The following is a 21,028-nucleotide window of genomic DNA, read 5'->3' as shown; positions in this document are numbered from 1 at the left end:
TGACATTTAGGGAGAATGTAGGCCACATTATCCATTACATGCAGCACATTTTTTGTAGGTTAATTGTGTGTTGTTTTAAATATATTTATGGAATAGCCGTTTTTCCCCTATTTTTATGCTCATATACGCCTGAGATATAGTTGGCTGTCCAGGTTCCCTGGGTGAATAAAGCAAAACACATTGTTTATACTTGTTTGAATTAGGAAGCATGTTATCGGCTGTCTATGTCTTCGAGCTCGCGCAGGTTTCCATTGTCACATGCCTCCAATGTCAATGACGGTTCAACTGAGAGCGGGGGTGTTTTCTTTGATGACTGGCCTTCACCTGTTGCATGTGAGGCCATTCTCTTTTACATGGGCTGCTCGCACGTGTTGCTGCTCGTAGAGATACTCCGGAAGAAACGGCAAAAAATTGTGGGTACCGCATCAGACCTAAGCGCAGGCTTTCCACTCTGTGTAGATACTTCCTGGCTTTCAGTGATATGCACATAATGCCTTAGTATGTATTTTGCATCAAAGTGACGCTCACAAATGGAGTCTGTGGCTTCTAAAGGGCTGATCGTTGCGGTGAAGATAGAGTTCCCACACTCGGTGCCTTTCTTCATCTTTAGGGACTCCGAAGAGCGAGATCTTGGCCTGACCTTTCAATCTGCTGCATACAGTTTTGAAACCCACTACACAACAGTAGTTATTTTACCGAGGTGTGCTCATCCTCTCTACCTTCGAACACTCTGCCAAGTCACGGAGTTACCAGACGAACTATAGAAATATGCGAGGGCCGTCTGCGCGTAAACACATCGTGCAGACGGCATTGTTTGATGGAAGCGAGGAACCTCAATTCATGGCAATTAAAGCAGTTATTTTAACTGCATTCTTCTTTTTCGCACATACTAGGTAAAAGAAGTGACGAAAAAGAACCGCAAGCATGACGGTCTGTCGAGTAGAAGACGGCGCGTGTAGCAGACAGCTCGGCGCCGCTCAAATTTTAACGTTTTTTGCTTCACTCTCGCTGCTTGCCGTAGCCTCCGTTGGACCACTCCCCCATTCTAGTACACTATATGTGCACAAGAAAACGTAGATGCGCTATCCTACGCCCTTTATGTAAGCTACATCGTGTTTTTCATAGGTTCGCAGGCATAAAGACATAAAACATAGAAAAAAATGCATGCTTTTCTCAACTTTTTCTTGTGGCGGCGAGGTGGTGTTACGTCGCAGAAGTGTCCTCAGTACGTCTTCCAGACCAACTGTATGTTCCAGACGGCTAGAAACGCATTCCATTACGTGGCCTCGATGCTGTCTGTGGCTGTCTCCTTAGCTGTCTACGTAGACTGTATCTGATGCTGGCCAGAATTGGAACACACCCAATATTATGGTGTTCTAGAAGGGGGTAGTGGGCTCAGGAGCCGGAGCGCCCTATGCATTGCAGCGAGGCGGCAAGTGCGGACAGGACGCAGATTTCGGTGGCGGCGCTGTAGTCGCGTGGGCTGGCTCCCTCCGCTGCTTCGCCATAGAATAAAGGGCTTCGCGCGCTTGTTCGTGCGGGCATGATTCGCGACGTTGACTGTTTTTTGGTGTTTCAACCTACTGTTCGAGTCTGTTTCGCGCGCAGTCGGCTGAACACGTGAGAAGTAGGAAGGTCGAAATGTAAACGGCAACGACACTGCTTCGCTCCCGGATGTGAAACAGGATATAAGTGGAAAAAAGGAAAGCAGCCGTCGTTTGTTCACCGTAAAGCCCCTCCATACACGTTTCCGCTTTAATACTGGCTAGTGTGCCGTCCGCGGCCTCCCGGGTGGCACCGGATGCAATGAATGCCGACGGCTGCTGCTAGGAGCGCTGCAGTGCAGGTGGGTGGGAGGAGTTGCTTTGGATCTTGTGGCGAATGGACGTGCTTTTCGGGGCTCCGTGGCGACGACAAAATCATAAGTTTTTGTGCATGCTTTGAGCTTGCTTCTGTTTTTATTTGCTAGTTTTTTGCATTTAAATAGTAATTGGGGGGTTTTCCTTTTCTTTCCTTTTTTTTTGTCTCTCGTATTTTGGGTGCACGGGTGTGCTTCGTGTACATTTGTTTTGCAGGATGATTAGAGCGTCCTTTCGTGCCACGTGTTCCAACATGTGCAGCCGAGTGGGACGTTGAGTGTTTGTAGTCTTTAAATAGTAGCTTGGAAGTGGCAAGACAAATAGCTATTAGTGGTCTTACTGTGCGTGTTTGGTAGAAAAGTGAGAGCGTGGCCGCGTGGTTGAGCGCGTGCGAGAGCGTGTCATACCTTTGGTCTCCGCGGCATTGTTTTTGAAACAGTGGTGAGAGTTGCTTTGCGGCATTTTGAGGATTTGGATCCTGTGCGTATCGGTTGTTTCTAAAAGGCACGTGCTCTGCATTGATATAGTATTATAGTATTTGCAAAAAGCCGTGCAATACATGGCGAGAAAGCCGGTAAACCAGACAGTACGGGGGGGGGGGGGGGTCCCTCAAGGCAGATGAGGAGACGGGTGAGAATGGAGAGGGTGTCGAATCCACTGACACACAATGTGATGTCGATACTAGGCTGCAGAAAATGGAGGCTTTCCAGGAAGAGCTTCTCAAACAGGTGCAAGAGTTCAAAAATGAGCTAAACAGGGAGCGTGAGGCACGGAAGGTAGTTGAAAAGAGACTTGAAGCAGCCGAGGAAATGCTGAACAGGGCCACCATGGTGATCAAGAATGTGCGTGACAATGGAACGCAGACCCCCGACGCGACAGGCGCGGGAGGGTCAGAGAAATACGTGGAACGCAGGCAGGGTGATGAAGTGTTAGCTGGAAAAAGCAGCACCTACCTTGAGGCCGCTACGCGGAAAAAGCAGGAGCCCAGGGGACAATGCCCCTTGTCGAGTCCGAATCACGCGGAAAATGACAAAGGGAAGCAGGGAGAGGTAGAAGAGAGTGAAAGGGTGATTATTGCTGGCGATTCAAACCTGGCTGGGTGCTCAAAAGCAATTGTGGAGAGGGCGAAAGGCGACAAAAGAGTGGCCAGAGGGACATTTCCAGGGGGCACACTGGGTTCAGTCATGGAGCGAGCAAAAGAAAAGCTCGCGGAAAATGCCCACTTGCGCAACCTTGTCATAGTAGCAGGTGGGCTAAATGACGTCCTAAACAGGAAAGGGCCAGGACTAGCCCAGCGCTTGGCGAAGGGGGTGGACGACTTGCGTGAGCTATCCCCTCAGGTGCAGATCGTGGTGTGCACGGTGCCGGAGGTGCCTGTGCGTGACAGTCATGTACAAAGAGCCGTAGTGGCTGCTAATGAGGCAATATGGAAAATAAGCCGAGAGAAAGGCTTCGAGGTTGTCCAAATAAACAGGGAAGTGAGAAGTTGTGGGGGTTTTAAACGAGACAGGATCCACTTCAATTACAGGCTAGCACGAGAAGTGGGCTGGCGACTTGGTGGTCGCGCTGTTGCTTCTTTAGGGGGCCCGCGGGCGCTCAGGAGGTCAGAGTAGATAGTAATGAAGAAGGTCCCCTAGGGGAACATCAGAAGAGCATCGCCGTCGATAACAGAAAAAGGAGGAAAACAAGAAAAAGAGCTCGCCATGCAATAGGCTACATAAACATGCAGGGCGGCAGAAGAAAGGAAAAGTGGGCAGAGATTGAGGAGCAGTTACACAGAGAACAAATAGGGGTGTATGCGGTTACAGAAACGCACCTTAGAGACTCAGAAGAGCCACCAGTTATTGAGAATTATGTTTGGGAAGGGTGCAACAGAACTAAGTCGGAAAGAAAGGGAGAGGGAGTCGGAACGCTCATCCATCAGGGAGCCAAATGGAAAAGAGTAAATTCACAATGTCAAGAGCATCTTTGGTTATCAGGTACAATGAGTGGGAAAGAAACTTGGCTGGGCGTTACGTATTTGTGGACCGGAAAAAATTGCACAGAGAAGAATAAAGAGTTAGTGGAATGCATAAGCGCTGATATTAAGGGTTTCGGGAGTGGTGCTGAAATTGTCTTATTAGGTGACATGAATGCCCACATACAGGATTTAGATGGCTATACCGACAATAACGGGAAGTCAATAAAGGACCTTTGTGAACAACATAACCTCGTGATCGTGAATACAGGGCCTAAGTGTGAAGGATAAATCACGTGGGAAACCGGCAATCGAGCATTGATTACTGTCTGATGACAGAAGGAATTCATGATGAGTTGAGAGAAATGGTCATCGATAAAGAAAGGTTTTGCAGCATAGGGAGTGACCATAAACGCATCATTTTGAATATGGGATATGTAGTTGGGAAAGAGAGCAAGGAGAGCAAAATGGCCAGTCCAAATTTGAACGCTGAACAAATAGCAAATACAGTCACTAGAGTTGAGGAAGAACTTGGCAAATGGCCAAGTAAAGCGTGGGAATATGGTGAGCTTCTAAGTGTAATAACGACAGAAATATGGAAAGAGGAACAACACATTCGTTGGAAAGGAAAAAATAAACCGAAAAGCTGGTGGAACAGGGAGGTACGAGAAGCGATCGCCGAACGACAGAAAGCATCTCGAGAGCACAGGCAGGCAAAGAAGGCGCAGTTGCCACAGGATGAAGTAACCAGTAAATGGGAAATATACCGGGACAAAAAGTCTATGGTTTAAATACTGGTGCAAGAAAAATTAAAAGGTGAAAGTGAACGTTGGTTGTCAGAAATACGTGAGAAAAAGAAGGCCGCACCTAGAATATTTTGGAACCACATAAAATTATTAGGCAGGAAGTCAACAACAATACAACAACATATCCTAGACGAAGATGAAAACAGCTGACTGGAAGGAGAAGCGGCAATAAATTACATCCGAAAAGCAACAGCCGAATCTTTCCAAGGCAATGACGAGGTTGTACTTGATGAAAAAAAGAGCATGAAAGAGACCCAAGTGGAAAAGGAGCTGGTGCTGACAAATTTAAACTAGAAGAAAGCGGAAGAGAAAATTCCTAAGCGCACAGCCACAGGGCTAGACGAGGTTCCCGTTAGGCTGATAAATGAACTAGGACCAAAAAGTAAGGAAGCTCTGGTGAAAGCAGTGGAAAAAACTTTAAAAGATCGATGAATACCAGACAGTTGGCGACAAAGTAGAATGAATTTAATTTATAAAGGTAAGGGGGAGAAAGACAGAATTCACTCGTATAGACCATTGACTATTACATCGGTAATATACAGGCTAGCAATGCAGGCAATCAAATTAAAGCTTCAAGCATGGGCAGAGAATAATGGCATTTTGGGAGAGCTTCAGAATGGCTTCAGAATAGGTAGGTGTTTGGATGATAACTTGTTTGTTCTTACTCAGTGTATTGAAATATCAAAAGCAGAAAGCAGACCGTTGTATGTGGCCTTTTTAGACATTACAGGTGCCTACGACAACGTAGACGGCAACATTTCGTGGGATATTCTGGAAGGGGAAGGCTTAGGTAATGATTGTCTACAGCTTTTGAGAGAGATTTACCTAGAAAATACCATTTGCGTTGAATGGGAAGGGATGAGGAGCGAGGAGAAAGTTCATATCAACAAGGGACTGAGGCAGGGGTGCCCTTTATCCCCGCTGCTGTTTATGATGTACATGGTGAGGATGGAGAGGGCACTAGAAGGAAGTAATATCGGGTTTAATCTCTCATACAAACAGGCGGGTACAGTAATAGAGCAGCAACTCCCAGGTTTATTTTATGCGGACGACATTGTGTTGCTAGCTAACAAGCAAAGTGATTCGCAACGTCTGGCTAATATCTGTGGACAGGAAGGCAACAATTTAGGTTTGAAATTTAGTGTTAGAAAATCAGGTGTTATGGTATTCAATGAAAACAGTGAACAGACAGTGGAGATACAGGGCCAAGAAATACCTCGGGTAACAGAATATAAATACCTTGGTATATGGACAAACGAAGGCAATGGATATATGGAAACACAGGAAAAAAAACATAACAGTAAAGGGGAAGAGAAATGCAGCCATAATGAAACACAGAGCGCTATGGGGATACAATAGGTACGAGGTCCTCTGAGGTATGTGGAAAGGTGTAATGGTTCCAGGACTTACTTTCGGAAATGCGATTGTTTGCTATAAATCAGGGGTACAATCAGGACTCGACGGGAACCAAAGATCAGTGGGTCGCCTCGCATTGGGCGCTCACGGGAAGACTACAAATGAAGCTGCGTAGGGTGACATGGGATGGACTAGTTTTGAAAGTGAGGGAAGCTCGCAGTAAAATTGAGTATGAAGAACGACTGAGGAATATTGAAGAAAGTAAATGGGCTGGGAGAGTGTTCAGGTATCTGTACAGGAAAAACACTGATTCACCGTGGATGAAAAGAACTAGGAAGCTTACCAGCAAGTATGCGGCCTGTAGGGTGGGCAACACAGCAACAAAGGTCAAGCAGAAAGCCAGAGAGGCTGAAATAATCTTACGGGTGGCAGCAATGGAAAAGAAACCTGCCATGAGTAACTACGTAAGAGGAAAAAACGAAATCAGGAAAGAAGCAATTTATGATAACTCAAAGGGAAGCTCATTACTTTTCGAAGCGAGATCGGAATGCCTTAGAACACGCACCTATAAAGCGAGATATAAGAAGGAAGAAGAAGAATGTGCTTGCTGCGGTAAAGCTAGGGAAACTACGGAGCATGTTTTATTAGAATGTGAAGACGTCCTTGAAGCCCTTGGGTTCAGAGGGAGCAGTGGTAAAGCAAACATGTCCGCAATAGACATTAGTAAGAGGTGACTGGAAGATTGGTGGAAGAAAAGTAGGGAAACGACAAAAAACGGAGAAGTACAAAAGCACAGTTCGCAATAGGGGATCAGAAAATTTGGGCATGGTAGTACAGAGTGTTTTTTTTTCTTTTTTCATTGTTTAACCTAGGTAGGACATTAGGCAGTATAATAGCAAGAGCTTGGTAGCACAACCCACCGCCCCGTTCCAAAGGGGACGCTCATAACATCCATCCATCCATCCATCCATCCATCCATCCATCCATCCATCCATCCATCCATCCATGTTACAGCCTTTGTCCCACATTTATCGAAGCATTTTTATTACATAAAATATAGTACAAAATTATCATTGGTAAATAAATATTGCACTTTACATTAGTAACTGGTGTTTTTGCAATTATAAATGCAAATAGCATTCAGCATCATCGATTTTCTACGTGACCTCTGGCCTGAATTTATAGTCGGATACAACTCAAGCCAGCAGTGATAGTGAAGCCCTGCCCATGCCCTCATAACCGCCAGCCACTGTTCCTCCGCGAGGCCGCAAATAGTTCGTACTTAAAACTTTCCCTGTTACTTAAATAAGGCGGTAACCACAAAAATAAAATTATAAGTGCGTAATCTTGTACGTTTTCTCGCGTCTGTTAAAGTAGAATGGTGAAAGCCTAATTCTTTATTGAACTGAAATAAAACGCTTGCTTCGCTGCAACTATTTATTGCCAAGTTTCATTTCAGTTGGCAGTGAAGTTTAATTAGTAAAATGGGGTCAGCATTGAAATGAACTGTACCGCGGATCCTTAAAAAGTGAAATGCTCAGACTCCATACATTTCGTCCATGTCTGTTGCACACCCCATCGCTTGCGCTGATAAAAAGGCTCTTCAAGAACAGCAGACGCACCGGAGGTATCAAGTACGACGCCATATTGAAATGGTCACTTGACGACGATTTTGTTTGCTTCTGTGATTGGCTGGCGGAGTTACAACTCCGCGAGGTCCGTGTGCCTTCGTTGCCAACTTTTAAAGGGACACGAAAGTGAAAAATGATTTCTTCTGCATCAGTAAATTACCGTTCTACAACACCAAAAACACCACTCTTACAACGATAAGACGTTTGGTTAGCCAGAAAAAGTGCAAGAACGAAATACGGGTGGCGACGCCTACTTAAGTTCCTGCACCTGGGGGCTGTAACGTCTTGGATTTTGATGGCATCTTCTAGGGCCTAGTAATTATGTATAGCGGTACAGATTGACTACATTGTGTTCTAAAGGAACCAAATATTAAACATGGCAAGTTTCGGGAACCTTTATTCAGCCAACGCGGCCCAAATGCGAAAACATACTTTGGAATCCCTGACGTCACGCTCGCGTACCGGCGCTGGGGTTTCGGCGCGAAATTCAAATACTGATACTTGGACCTTCATTTTCTAATCTAATAATCGAACTATCTTTTTGAAATGACCGCCAGCAAGGTTCTCAAACAATGCTTCATTAGTCTAAACTGATTTTTTGTTTCGCTTTAGTGCCCCTTTAAGTTGTACCCTACTACGACTTTAAGTTTAACATACGGGAATGCAAATGCAAGCAAGCGTGGATGTCAAAAACGCTGAAAGAGAAAATACAGCAGCCGTGGAACCGTCTACTACCGGATCCAGTAATCAAGCATTATACAACACGTACGCGATGACAAACTTCGCAAACGCTGGCACAGAAATCTTGACGTGGTAATTTGCACAGGGTTTGTTCGCAGCTTGTTGCTCTGATCTCTCCGCGGGTTTGCGGTCATAATCACGTTATGTGATCACAGTTCCCAAAAAATATCTCATTTTCTAGGGCGTCATATTATACACATGAGCGGAAGCACCAAATTACTGGATCTTTGGTAAACATTTCTTAATCCAAAACATGGGTGAAATCACGCTTGAGGAACTGTTCTGAAAAGCGTCCTTCGCCCACAAGTGCTGTCCGTTGCTGCTCTTGTCGGCATTGAGGACAATGCTGTTTTGGGCCCCCGTGATCTATAATTCAGAGCAAGAAGTAAGTGTTGTTGTTGATCTTCTCTGAAGCAGAAATACCGCACTATTTGGCACGAACTCCGCTTATGCACCATCGGAGATATCTCCGATGGTGAAAAGGTGAAAGAGGCGATGAAAAGGTAAGCGGCATGGTTAGTGGAAGCTCATATGCCGCTCACCTTTTCGTCGTAGAAGCTTCAGCGTATCTTAGCTAAAGTAAAGGTTTTGCTTGGGCTAGTTGGTTCATGCTTGAATTAGTAAAGGCAAGGCGCAGAAGACCAGGACTCGAGAAGAAGAACACAAACGACTGGAGCGGCGTCGGTCCTGTCGTTTGTGCTTTTCTTCTTGAGTCCTGGTCTTCTGCGCCTTGCCTTTACTAATATCTTAGCTACTTGCAAAAACGCAATAACAGAGACATGTATCTCATCATGGCCCAAAGTGAAGGCTACTGATGAGTTTTTCAATCTGCATGCTTTATGTGTTGCGTGCCGTCTGCCACATGTACCAGACGACATACCCCGCTAAGAACCGTCATACTAATTGAAGCGCCACTTTTGCGTCATGATGCGGAGAAGTGGTGAACTACGCTCCAGACGAGTCGGTCATGTATGTCCTTCTCAATGGATCGGGTGGCACACCTACTCCTCTAGCCACCATAATCGTGTTGTTGCTATGCGGACGCGTCTCGTTAGGCCTACGGGCGCCAGCATCGCAGAACAATCTCACCAATTGGATGCGCTATGCGCTCATAACTAACGTTTTAGGTGAGTTTAGAGAAAGCGAAAGCTCATTTCTATAGTTCCTGGTGATCAACGCGAGTGAGAATGTAGCCATCACGAGAATTCACGCTGAAGCGGGAGCCATGGGTGTCGCCATGTTGGACAATGATATCTTTTAGCGTGCGTAAACATTAGATATGTGTGTTCGCGCCGCGCTTCGACGCGTAATATCTGTCCTGCACCATCTGCGCATGCGTGAGGCGCGTGGGCGCGAGCTTTCGCGCGCTGGCATGCGTACGTGTAGCTTGGCCTTAAGCATTTCGCGCATCGGCGCCTTTGACTGCGCGGCTAAGCACATCGAGCGTCGACTCATCGAGACCGCGGCTAGGCATTTCGCGCATCGGCACCTCGGACTGCAGGACTTAACTCACCGTACGTCGACTCCTCGGACCCGCGGATAGGCATTTCGCAGATCGGCACCTCGGACCGCGCGACTAAACTCACCGTGCGTCGATTCCTAGGAGAGATAGAGATTCTTGTTTGGGAAGGAAAAAATGGGGTAAAGTGCGGCGCAGTAACTGTCTCTCAGATGAGGACACCTCAACCGCGGTGACCCGCGGATAGGCATTTCGCGCATCAGCACCTCGGACTGCTCGACTAAACTCACCTTGCGTCGATTCCTAGGACCCGCGGATAGGCATTTCGCGCATCGGCACCTCGGACTGCTTGATTAAACTCCCCGGGCGTAGACTCTTCGGACCCGCGGATAGGCATTTCGCACATCGGCACCTCGGACTGCGCGACTAAACTCACCGAGTATTGTCGACTCCTCGGACCCGCGGCTAGTCATTTCGCACATCGGCACCACGGACAGCGCAACTAAACTCACCGTGCGTCGATTCCTAGGACCCGCGGATAGGCATTTCGCACATCGGCACCTCGGACGGCGCGACTAAACTCGCCGAGTGTCGGTCGACTCCTCGGACCCGTGGCTAGTCATTTCGCACATCGGCACCACGGACTGCTCGATTAAACTCCCCGTACGTCGACTCTTCGGACCCGCGGATAGGCATTTCGCACATCGGCACCACGGACTGCGCGACTAAACTCGCCGAGTGTCGACTCTTCGGAGCCGCGGATAGGCATTTCGCACATCGGCACCTCGGACTGCTCGACTAAACTCACCGTGCGTCGACTCTTCGGACCCGCGGATAGGCATTTCGCACATCGGCACCTGGGACTGCTCGACTAAACTCGCCGAGTGTCGACTATTCGGACCCGCGGATAGGCAATTCGCACATCGGCACCTGGGACTCCTCGACTAAACTCACCGTGCGTCGATTCTTCGGACCCGCGGATAGGCATTTCGCACATCGGCACCTCGGACTGCTCGACTAAACTCACCGTGCGTCGACTCTTCGGACCCGCGGATAGGCATTTCGCACATCGGCACCTCGGACTGCTCGACTAAACTCCCCGTGCGTCGACTCTTCGGACCCGCGGATAGGCATTTCGCACATCGGCACCTCGGACTGCTCGACTAAACTCCCCGTGCGTCGACTCTTCGGACCCGCGGATAGGCATTTCGCACATCGGCACCTCGGACTGCTCGACTAAACTCCCCGTGCGTCGACTCTTCGGACCCGCGGATAGGCATTTCGCACATCGGCACCTCGGACTGCTCGACTAAACTCCCCGTGCGTCGACTCTTCGGACCCGCGGATATGCATTTCGCAAATCGGCACCTCGGACGGCGCGACTAAACTCGCTGAGTGTCGACTCTTCGGACCCACGGATAGGCATTTCGCACATCGGCACCTCGGACGGCGCGACTAAACTCGCCGAGTGTCGGTCGACTCCTCGGACCCGTGGCTAGTCATTTCGCACATCGGCACCACGGACTGCTCGACTAAACTCCCCGTGCGTCGACTCTTCGGACCCGCGGATAGGCATTTCGCACATCGGCACCTCGGACTGCTCGACTAAACTCCCCGTGCGTCGACTCTTCGGACCCGCGGATAGGCATTTCGCACGTCGGCACCTCGGACTGCTCGACTAAACTCCCCGTGCGTCGACTCTTCGGATCCGCGGATATGCATTTCGCAAATCGGCACCTCGGACGGCGCGACTAAACTCGACGAGTGTCGACTCTTCGGACCCACGGATAGGCATTTCGCACATCGGCACCTCGGACGGCACGACTAAACTCGCCGAGTGTCGACTCTTCGGACCCGCGGATAGGCATTTCGCACATCGGCACCTCGGACGGCGCGACTAAACTCGCCGAGTGTCGGTCGACTCCTCGGACCCGTGGCTAGTCATTTCGCACATCGGCACCACGGACTGCTCGACTAAACTCCCCGTGCGTCGACTCTTTGGACCCGCCAATAGGCATTTCGCACATCGGTACCTCGGACTGCTCGACTAAACTCCCCGTGCGTCGACTCTTCGGACCCGCCAATAGGCATTTCGCACATCGGCACCTCGGACTGCTCGACTAAACTCCCCGTGCGTCGACTCTTCGGACCCGCGGATATGCATTTCGCACATCGGCACCTCGGACGGCGCGACTAAACTCGCCGAGTGTCGACTCTTCGGACCCACGGATAGGCATTTCGCAAATCGGCACCTCGGACGGCGCGACTAAACTCGCCGAGTGTCGACTCTTCGGACCCACGGATAGGCATTTCGCACATCGGCACCTCGGACGGCGCGACTAAACTCGCCGAGTGTCGGTCGACTCCTCGGACCCGTGGCTAGTCATTTCGCACATCGGCACCACGGACTGCTCGACTAAACTCCCCGTGCGTCGACTCTTCGGACCCGCCAATAGGCATTTCGCACATCGGCACCTCGGACTGCTCGACTAAACTCCCCGTGCGTCGACTCTTCGGACCCGCGGATAGGCATTTCGTACATCGGCACCTCGGACGGCGCGACTAAACTCGCCGAGTGTCGGTCGACTCCTCGGACCCGTGGCTAGTCATTTCGCACATCGGCACCACGGACTGCTCGACTAAACTCCCCGTGCGTCGACTCTTCGGACCCGCCAATAGGCATTTCGCACATCGGCACCTCGGACTGCTCGACTAAACTCCCCGTGCGTCGACTCTTCGGACCCGCCAATAGGCATTTCGCACATCGGCACCTCGGACTGCTCGACTAAACTCGCCGAGTGTCGACTCTTCGGACCCACGGATAGGCATTTCGCACATCGGCACCTCGGACGGCGCGACTAAACTCGCCGAGTGTCGACTCTTCGGACCCGCGGATAGGCATTTCGCACATCGGCACCTCTGACTGCTCGACTAAACTCCCCGTGCGTCGACTCTTCGGACCCGCGGATATGCATTTCGCAAATCGGCACCTCGGACGGCGCGACTAAACTCGCCGAGTGTCGACTCTTCGGACCCACGGATAGGCATTTCGCACATCGGCACCTCGGACGGCGCGACTAAACTCGCCGAGTGTCGGTCGACTCCTCGGACCCGTGGCTAGTCATTTCGCACATCGGCACCACGGACTGCTCGACTAAACTCCCCGTGCGTCGACTCTTCGGACCCGCGGATAGGCATTTCGCACATCGGCACCTCGGACTGCTCGACTAAACTCCCCGTGCGTCGACTCTTCGGACCCGCGGATAGGCATTTCGCACGTCGGCACCTCGGACTGCTCGACTAAACTCCCCGTGCGTCGACTCTTCGGACCCGCGGATATGCATTTCGCAAATCGGCACCTCGGACGGCGCGACTAAACTCGACGAGTGTCGACTCTTCGGACCCACGGATAGGCATTTCGCACATCGGCACCTCGGACGGCGCGACTAAACTCGCCGAGTGTCGACTCTTCGGACCCGCGGATAGGCATTTCGCACATCGGCACCTCGGACGGCGCGACTAAACTCGCCGAGTGTCGGTCGACTCCTCGGACCCGTGGCTAGTCATTTCGCACATCGGCACCACGGACTGCTCGACTAAACTCCCCGTGCGTCGACTCTTCGGACCCGCCAATAGGCATTTCGCACATCGGCACCTCGGACTGCTCGACTAAACTCCCCGTGCGTCGACTCTTCGGACCCGCCAATAGGCATTTCGCACATCGGCACCTCGGACTGCTCGACTAAACTCCCCGTGCGTCGACTCTTCGGACCCGCGGATAGGCATTTCGCACATCGGCACCTCGGACTGCTCGACTAAACTCCCCGTGCGTCGACCCTTCGGACCCACGGATAGGCATTTCGCACATCGGCACCTCGGACGGTGCGACTAAACTCGCCGAGTGTCGACTCTTCGGACCCACGGATAGGCATTTGCACATCGGCACCTCGGACGGCGCGACTAAAGTCGCCGAGTGTCGGTCGACTCCTCGGACCCGCGGATAGGCATTTCGCGTATCGGCACCTCGGACTGCGCGACTAAACTCCCCGTGCGTCGACTCTTCGGACCCGCCAATAGGCATTTCGCACATCGGCACCCCGGACTGCTCGACTAAACTCACCGAGTGTCGGTAAACTCCTCGGACCCGCGGATAGGCATTTCGCGCATCGGCACCTCGGACTGCTCAACGAAGCTCATCGATCGTCGACTCCTCGAGTCCGCGGCTAGGCATTTCGCGCATCGGCACCTCGGACTGCACGACTAAACTCCCCGTGCGTCGACTCCTCGGACCCGCGGATAAGCATTTCGTGCATCAAGGCCTCGGATCCGCGACCAAGCCCATCGCGCTGACTCTTATCATCCTGTTATGATGTCTCTTAACAATATATATCATACACCACCCCTTCATGAAGAGAACCTCATCATGAGCTCTGTTCACAAGGCCCCTCGGGCTCCTTGGGCTAGCACAGACACCTGGCTGCAGAAGTGAGGCATCATGCGAAGGAAGAAGCTGGGAAGCACCTAGCAGCTGCAGTGCTGCCTATATCAGCGGCTCTCTGATCGTAAGCTGCACAGCCATTGTCAAGGGAAGGTGACTGGGAAGGCTGCTGAGAGACTTAATTCAGTAAAATGGTCGATTCTACCAAAACAATGCCTCACTGACTGCGCTGGAGACTGCTGTCAAAGAGGCAGTCTGTAGGTACAACACGGGAACTATATTCATACCCACACGGAGTTCTGCACCTCACTTGGTTTGAAATCCAGGCACCATGCTTTTTACAGGGCAGCACTGAAGAATGTCATACAAAATAAAAGGGGGAACGAAGGCACACTAGACCAAAGGCTGCAACCCAGGAAGCACCACGTAATAAAACACACCAAAAACTACAAATTTGGTGCCTTTTAGAGAACTGAAGAGAAGGTGAAACTTTCAGAGCCATTTTCTCCAAACTTTTTTTTTGCCTTTCTACTCAGTTAATGGAGTTGATTTCTGTGTTACCGTTTGGTCTATTTTGACTTTTTTTTGTCACATTCCTTGGGCTACAGTGCAGATGGTGACATTCGCGCTTTATTATCTTGACTTTTTATAAATTTATGGTGTGGATATTTGTTCACCACAAAAGTGTGCTTGATGCGAAGGTAAAAAATAAAAATTGTATAGCAAGAAACAAAACAAAAAGAAAACAACAACATGAATGTCACGACATTCAGCACACATTTAGCTACGCAGAAAAATACGCAACGAGCCTTCTATTGCGTTGTTTAAAGGGCCCCCTTACCAGGTCTGGCCATTTTGAGCTGACAAGCGCAGAGCATACAATGCGCGCTAACGATGGTGTTTGCAAAGTATTACATCGCTACGCGCCGCGGAAAGGTAAGAAATTTCAATCCGAACACCGTTTTCCCTTCCCCTCGCAGCAACCACGCTCCAAGCCGAATGGTGACGTACTCGTATCCGCAGTGTGACGTCAATCATCGAGACACGTGACTTCGCGAATTATTCAAGGCAACATCTGTTATTTGTGTGATCTGTAGCTTGAATTGACGAATTGAAGTATAGAGTAAATAAAAGACACAAACGGAATGCCTGCGTGTTTTTTGTTTTACTTCGCACCGAAGCAAGAGATGTACTTCGGCTTCGTCTGCTTGTTCCAACGGTCGTGCGCAGGTACCGAAACTATGCCATTTTTTACCGTGTTCCAGCGCGCGATCATGCTTTGCGATCCGCTTGTCTGCCGCATTATTCGTGTAGCACTGAATTATACCGGTAGTCATGTGTCCTTGTGCACAGCATGTAAAATCGTGCGCTGCGCGAAACGAGAGAATCGCAACAGCTCGCGCACGATGCCGTCAGCAAAAGTGCGCAGCGCCAAAAAAAAAAACGACGAGAAAAAAGAATGAAGGCGGGGCCCATGACGTATGCGTCACGCGATCCTCGAGGTCCGGTATGGGAGAGCGTAGGGAAGGAATTTCTATTGCGGAGGCTAAACGGGGCAAGTGGAGAGAGTGTCTCGCTTTGCAAGTGGAGCTCGCCTTCTGAAATCATGGGTTCGCGGCACTGAAACATTTCTACCTCTGCTATTGATGAGCCGTTTTGAAAAATTTTTGCGGCAGAACGCTCCCTAGAGGAGACGTAACAACTTCCAGCGTATAACCAAACTTTGCCATGGGGCTTGGTGAGGGGCCCTTTAAGCTCCCCAGGCCCTCCAGAAAGTTCAAAGGAAAAATATTCTGCACAATAAAATGTTCTCAAGGTATCACTCAAACTTTTATAGAAACATCGGGGGAGACATTCTAAACATTTGTGCCAATTTTAATCAAAATCCATGAAGAAATAAGGAAGTTGATTTTAAAAGCCATGTAACCCCCTTAAGCCGAGAAGGTAGCAGCGATCAGTTTAACAAAGTGTTTGAAGGATTAATCACTTCCAGAGATATATTAATATTGCTCCCATCAGCTTAATTACTGGGTGTCTCAGTGGGCAGAGATCGCAAACCTAGGTCGCAAACCGAGTCGCCAGCCGCCGGCGGCTGACGGACTCGGCGCAGCTTAGGCCAATCGCGTGAGGCGAAACTGAGCGCAAACTGAACGCACGCTTCGAACAACGATCTCCGATCGCGCGCCCGGTTATCATTTGGTAGATCACACTAGTGCTTGGCCACATAGTCACTGCATGCTGACTTGCATGCGAAGCTTCAGCTATTTGGATGAATAAAAACAAATGCCAAGCGCAGAAAAAATTACATGGGGTCATTAGGGAACATTTGCCTTACGTTTCCATCTCAGGGATGGCCTCTGCATGACTTTAGGCCTCATGGCTGGCAAACATAGCCGATTTTCAACTGATCGTTAGCTGATCATTACGAGTGAGAAGAACCAGAATTGAGAGGCTAAATTTATTGTTAGACACGAATTAATGAAGCCTTACATTTTCTGTCATCACCTGATCCAAATTTCTCACTTCTATAACTTATATGTAGCTCTTCAACTTGTCAGTTAATAAAAAGGCCGCACAGCAGTGCAAGGTGAACCATTCAGTGTAGCAGCGAATCTATTAAGTGCACGTCTGTTGACTGGTGTCCTCTCTGTGGACAATTCCAGTCAACAGCTATTAAAAGGAACTATGCCACACAACTTTACGTCAAAGAAACTGACAGTGCAGCCTGGACTGCTCCACGGGGCAATCTCTGCTAGATTCACTTTCAATCTGCCATTGGAACACACTTTCTAAAAAAACAAAGAACAGGAAATTCTACTCTAAAAGTGCTCCAAGGCCTGTATTTTGTGACACTCCATTACAATTTCTATTCTTCTTCCCTTATCACATGGTGTGCCAAGTAGACGATCCCAGAGATATACTACAGCGGTATCAAATCACATCCGAGCCAATGATGAAGGGTGAAAAGAATGTAAAAGGAAATGAAAAGTTAGGAAATATGCCCCCGAATTTGCCACTAGGATTCAGCTCTAGGTTGCTGCTTCTAACAACTTGAATGCTCACCAGGATTGCAGTCCCACACGAATACCACCACAGGTGGAATGAGAAGGATAGAAGACAGGTTGAGAACCCGCACGTTCCTGGCCACGCTTTCGGACACCCGGCCCTGGAAGCACAAGCCCAGGAGGAAGGCATGTTAAAGGTCTGTGATCTCTACCACAAGGATTGAGCCACTATGTAATTTTACATTTTCCAATACCATTATCACAGTGCAATAAAGCGCATCCTTCGTTATCTCATCACAGATCCCTGCAAAAATCAAATAGTACCCACCGCAGCCAACAGCTTTTCAATGACCAACGAGCACAATATGCACAGGTTAAGACCTGCGAAAAGAAAAAAAAAAACAGACAGTGACAAATTAGACTGAGGTAACTGCAATTATCTTATAACAAGAAATTATGTTAGTAACGTGAGCCACTATTACGTCTAAAAAATGATATAAATTCAGACAACTGGTAACGTAACCGTTCATAGTGCAGGATCCGCTATTACGCGGTCTTTTCTGATTCCCGTTTACCCGCATACCGCTTATAGTGCAGCCGCATGAAACGAAACACCGGTTATAATGAGGCTTCTGTGGGAAAATCCCGCGGACAAGCACGGTAGCGAGCGCACTTCTCAAGGTACACGCGGACCAACCGATGGGAGGGGAGAACAAGGGCGACGCGGTAGAGGAGGAAGAGACGCAAAGTGAACGAACAAGGAACGGGAAAAAAATGCAGGTCTTCCACATACCGTGTGAATTCGTGTAAACGAAGCTTTCTGTCGGTAATTGTCGGCGATGCTGATGGCAAATGTTTAAAAGCGCTTGGAACAACACGAGAATGGTGAGATGATGTTCCCCTTACTTGCGTGCACCACTTGTGTTTGACCACTGTGGGGATGCGCGACCCTCGCGCCTCCCCTGATGTTTTCCCGCATAGCGCATCCCCTGTTATGCTGTTTTCCCGCACGGCTCGCGTGGCCTGGCGCCCGCGGCGTGGTACAAGCGCGGTGCGAGAGATGGCGCGACTGTCGCGGCGGGGTTACTCGGGCGCCGAAAGGGAAGGCGCTTGGCCTCTTGGGTTGGAGACAGCAAGCAGTACGGACGTGCCGTGCCGCGGGTGGAGCGACCCTTTTTCCCGGCGGGTCGGCGCGCGGCGGAGGACGTCTCCCGCGAGCGCGCGGCGACCGATGCATCTGCGAGACCGCCTCGCGTGGCCGCCTTGGAACGCGCCACGATTCGCGTGACTATACACGCGAACGACCAGGCGTTGGGATCCAGCATGGAGCGAACATATTCGCTCGCGAGGACGCGGTGAGTCGGACTTCTAGATTTGTCGCGCGCCTATCGGCATGTTTTGGGGATATGAACTCGGCTAGCAGGCATTGATCCATGAAAGGTGCAATAAATGCCCTTGTGACTGTTTGCACTACTGTGTTGTCGTTCCTTTGTCCCAAGAGTACGGAGGAGAACCACCCGTATCTCCCACATCTGGCTGCCCAACGTGGACCTCTTGGGGCATCGGACGATAGATTTAACAGTTTTGCTTCGTTCAAGACCTTTGTTTGAACCGAAGCGTAGGCCTAGCGTGAATTTTGATCGCTAGCATCGGCGGCGCGCTTTCTTGAGCGAGGCGACGGAGGCTGTAGTGTGTTTGAACATGTCAACATGCTAAGCCTTTTCGCAAGTGTTTTTTTAATGACATTCGTCGGTACGAGAGCCACGTGGTCTGCATCCTGGGAGAGCGAGGCTGAGCGCCCGCGGAGCAGTGGCAAGCCTGAAGCGAGTGAGTACGGAAGCCTCGTGGGTGGTCCGAATTTCTTATGTAAATAGCTTCTTCTATCTCTTTGACTCGGATGAAGTCGCGGCTCAGGGAGCCGGGTGGCCGCGGGCCACGGGTGCCACTACGGGCTGACTGGTATTGCGGCCTGGCACCGGGCGCTCCGACACCGTCTGGGACGGTGGGCGCCGTCAACTCGGATGCTGTGTGCACCGAGCGGAGTAGGACCACCTCACAGAGCTAACGTCTCCTCGCGGCTGCCTGTTTTGCGCCCATTTTGGGTGTTGTTTTTGGATGCCGGTTGTTGTCAGAGTAGCGACGATTTAGGCCTAAGGCTTTACGAAGCTGCCTGTCGCACGTGGAGGGACACAACCTGGTGGACCGTGGCGTTGAGGCGTTGCAATTTGCTTCCCTCATTCTATTTAGCCTCGCACGAATTGAAATTACTCGTTCGACTCAAGGAAGCGAGCTTCGTTCACGTGAACTTAGCATCTGAGTAGCTGCCCGATCTTTTGCTAGCCGAGTTGAACATCGTACCACGTGGGCGATGCGCATGCAGAATTCCTCTCCCTTGCACTACTGTAGTGTTTGCCGAGTGCTTTGAGTGTACGCAGCGTGATTGGAGTCACCCCGGGCGCTGGTGATGCTGTGGCCAGTTCGGCGCAGCGACTTCGGCGGCCTCCTGCATCCAGCTCACAACCCTCGGCGGCGGACAAAGGAGCCAGCGGTCACCGACAGCTACGGCGGCTCTTGCCAGCTGGGCGCGTCGGCGCGAGCGACGCTTGCTCGTACCGACTACTGCGTCGTCGTCTCCGGAGTCCTGGCCTGGGATCGTGCCGTCGAGTCGCAAAGCTACTGCTGTGACCGGCGGACGCCAGCGGTGTACCCCAAGGACAGTCGGCTCGCATGTTATGGACAGCGTGTGGACATTTCCCCGGCGCGGCCACTGTTGCATGTACCACCTTGTTCGCGAAGCACGTGTTGATGTTAGACCGTGTCACATGTTTCGCCGGAATAAGAAGTGATTTAAGGTTGGGGGGATGTGGGGATGCGCGACCCTCGCGCCTCCCCTGATGTTTTCCCGCATAGCGCATCCCCTGTTATGCTGTTTTCCCGCACGGCTCGCGTGGCCTGGCGCCCGCGGCGTGGTACAAGCGCGGTGCGAGAGATGGCGCGACTGTCGCGGCGGGGTTACTCGGGCGCCGAAAGGGAAGGCGCTTGGCCTCTTGGGTTGGAGACAGAAAGCAGTACGGACGTGCCGTGCCGCGGGTGGAGCGACCCTTTTTCCCGGCGGGTCGGCGCGCGGCGGAGGACGTCTCCCGCGAGCGCGCGGCGACCGATGCATCTGCGAGACCGCCTCGCGTGGCCGCCTTGGAACGCGCCACGATTCGCGTGACTATACACGCGAACGACCAGGCGTTGGGATCCAGCATGGAGCGAACATATTCGCTCGCGAGGACGCGGTGAGTCGGACTTCTAGATTTGTCGCGCGCCTATCGGCATGTTTTGGGGATATGAACTCGGCTAGCAGGCATTGATCCATGAAAGGTGCAATAAATGCCCTTGTGACTGTTTGCACTACTGTGTTGTCGTTCCTTTGTCCCAAGAGTGCGGAGGAGAGAACCCCGGGCCCCCCAACACCACATAGCATTGTAAACACACAGCGAGACGTGTTTGCTTGAGGAACTGTTGAGCGCCACTGTTCATAGCATGCGAGAAGGTTAGCTCTGTCAGTGCACGGTACTGACATCATGGGTTCGCGGGACTTCAAATATTTGTATCTCTGCTATCAATGAACTAATTTGAAAAATTCTTGCGGTAGAACACTCCTTAGAGGCCAAGTAACGACTTTCAGCGTATAACTAAAATTTACTTTGTGGCCTGGTGCGGAGCCCTTCAAAGGGCCACAAAGATTTCGGTTACGCTGGAATTTGCTACGTGCCCTCTAGGGAGTG

General features: G+C 50.6%; 1 protein-coding gene across 4 annotated transcripts in view; it reads right to left on the bottom strand.

The window, feature by feature from the left end:
* The window catches only part of mdy (diacylglycerol O-acyltransferase), a 242,736-nt gene that overhangs the window by 82,712 nt on the left and 138,996 nt on the right, over positions 1-21,028 (bottom strand). For all 4 annotated transcript variants that reach the window (XM_050191515.3, XM_050191513.3, XM_055062068.1 and 1 more), the window contains 2 exons: positions 17,581-17,633; positions 17,311-17,413 (listed from right to left, as the gene is read on the bottom strand). In XM_050191515.3, coding sequence (XP_050047472.1) covers positions 17,311-17,413; positions 17,581-17,633 — 156 coding nt within the window. The remainder of the gene's footprint in view (positions 1-17,310; positions 17,414-17,580; positions 17,634-21,028) is intronic.

The sequence above is a fragment of the Dermacentor andersoni genome, chromosome 1 (genome assembly GCF_023375885.2).
Source record: "Dermacentor andersoni chromosome 1, qqDerAnde1_hic_scaffold, whole genome shotgun sequence".
NCBI classification, from domain to species: domain Eukaryota; kingdom Metazoa; phylum Arthropoda; class Arachnida; order Ixodida; family Ixodidae; genus Dermacentor; species Dermacentor andersoni.
This window is presented reverse-complemented; position numbering and strand designations above follow the sequence as displayed.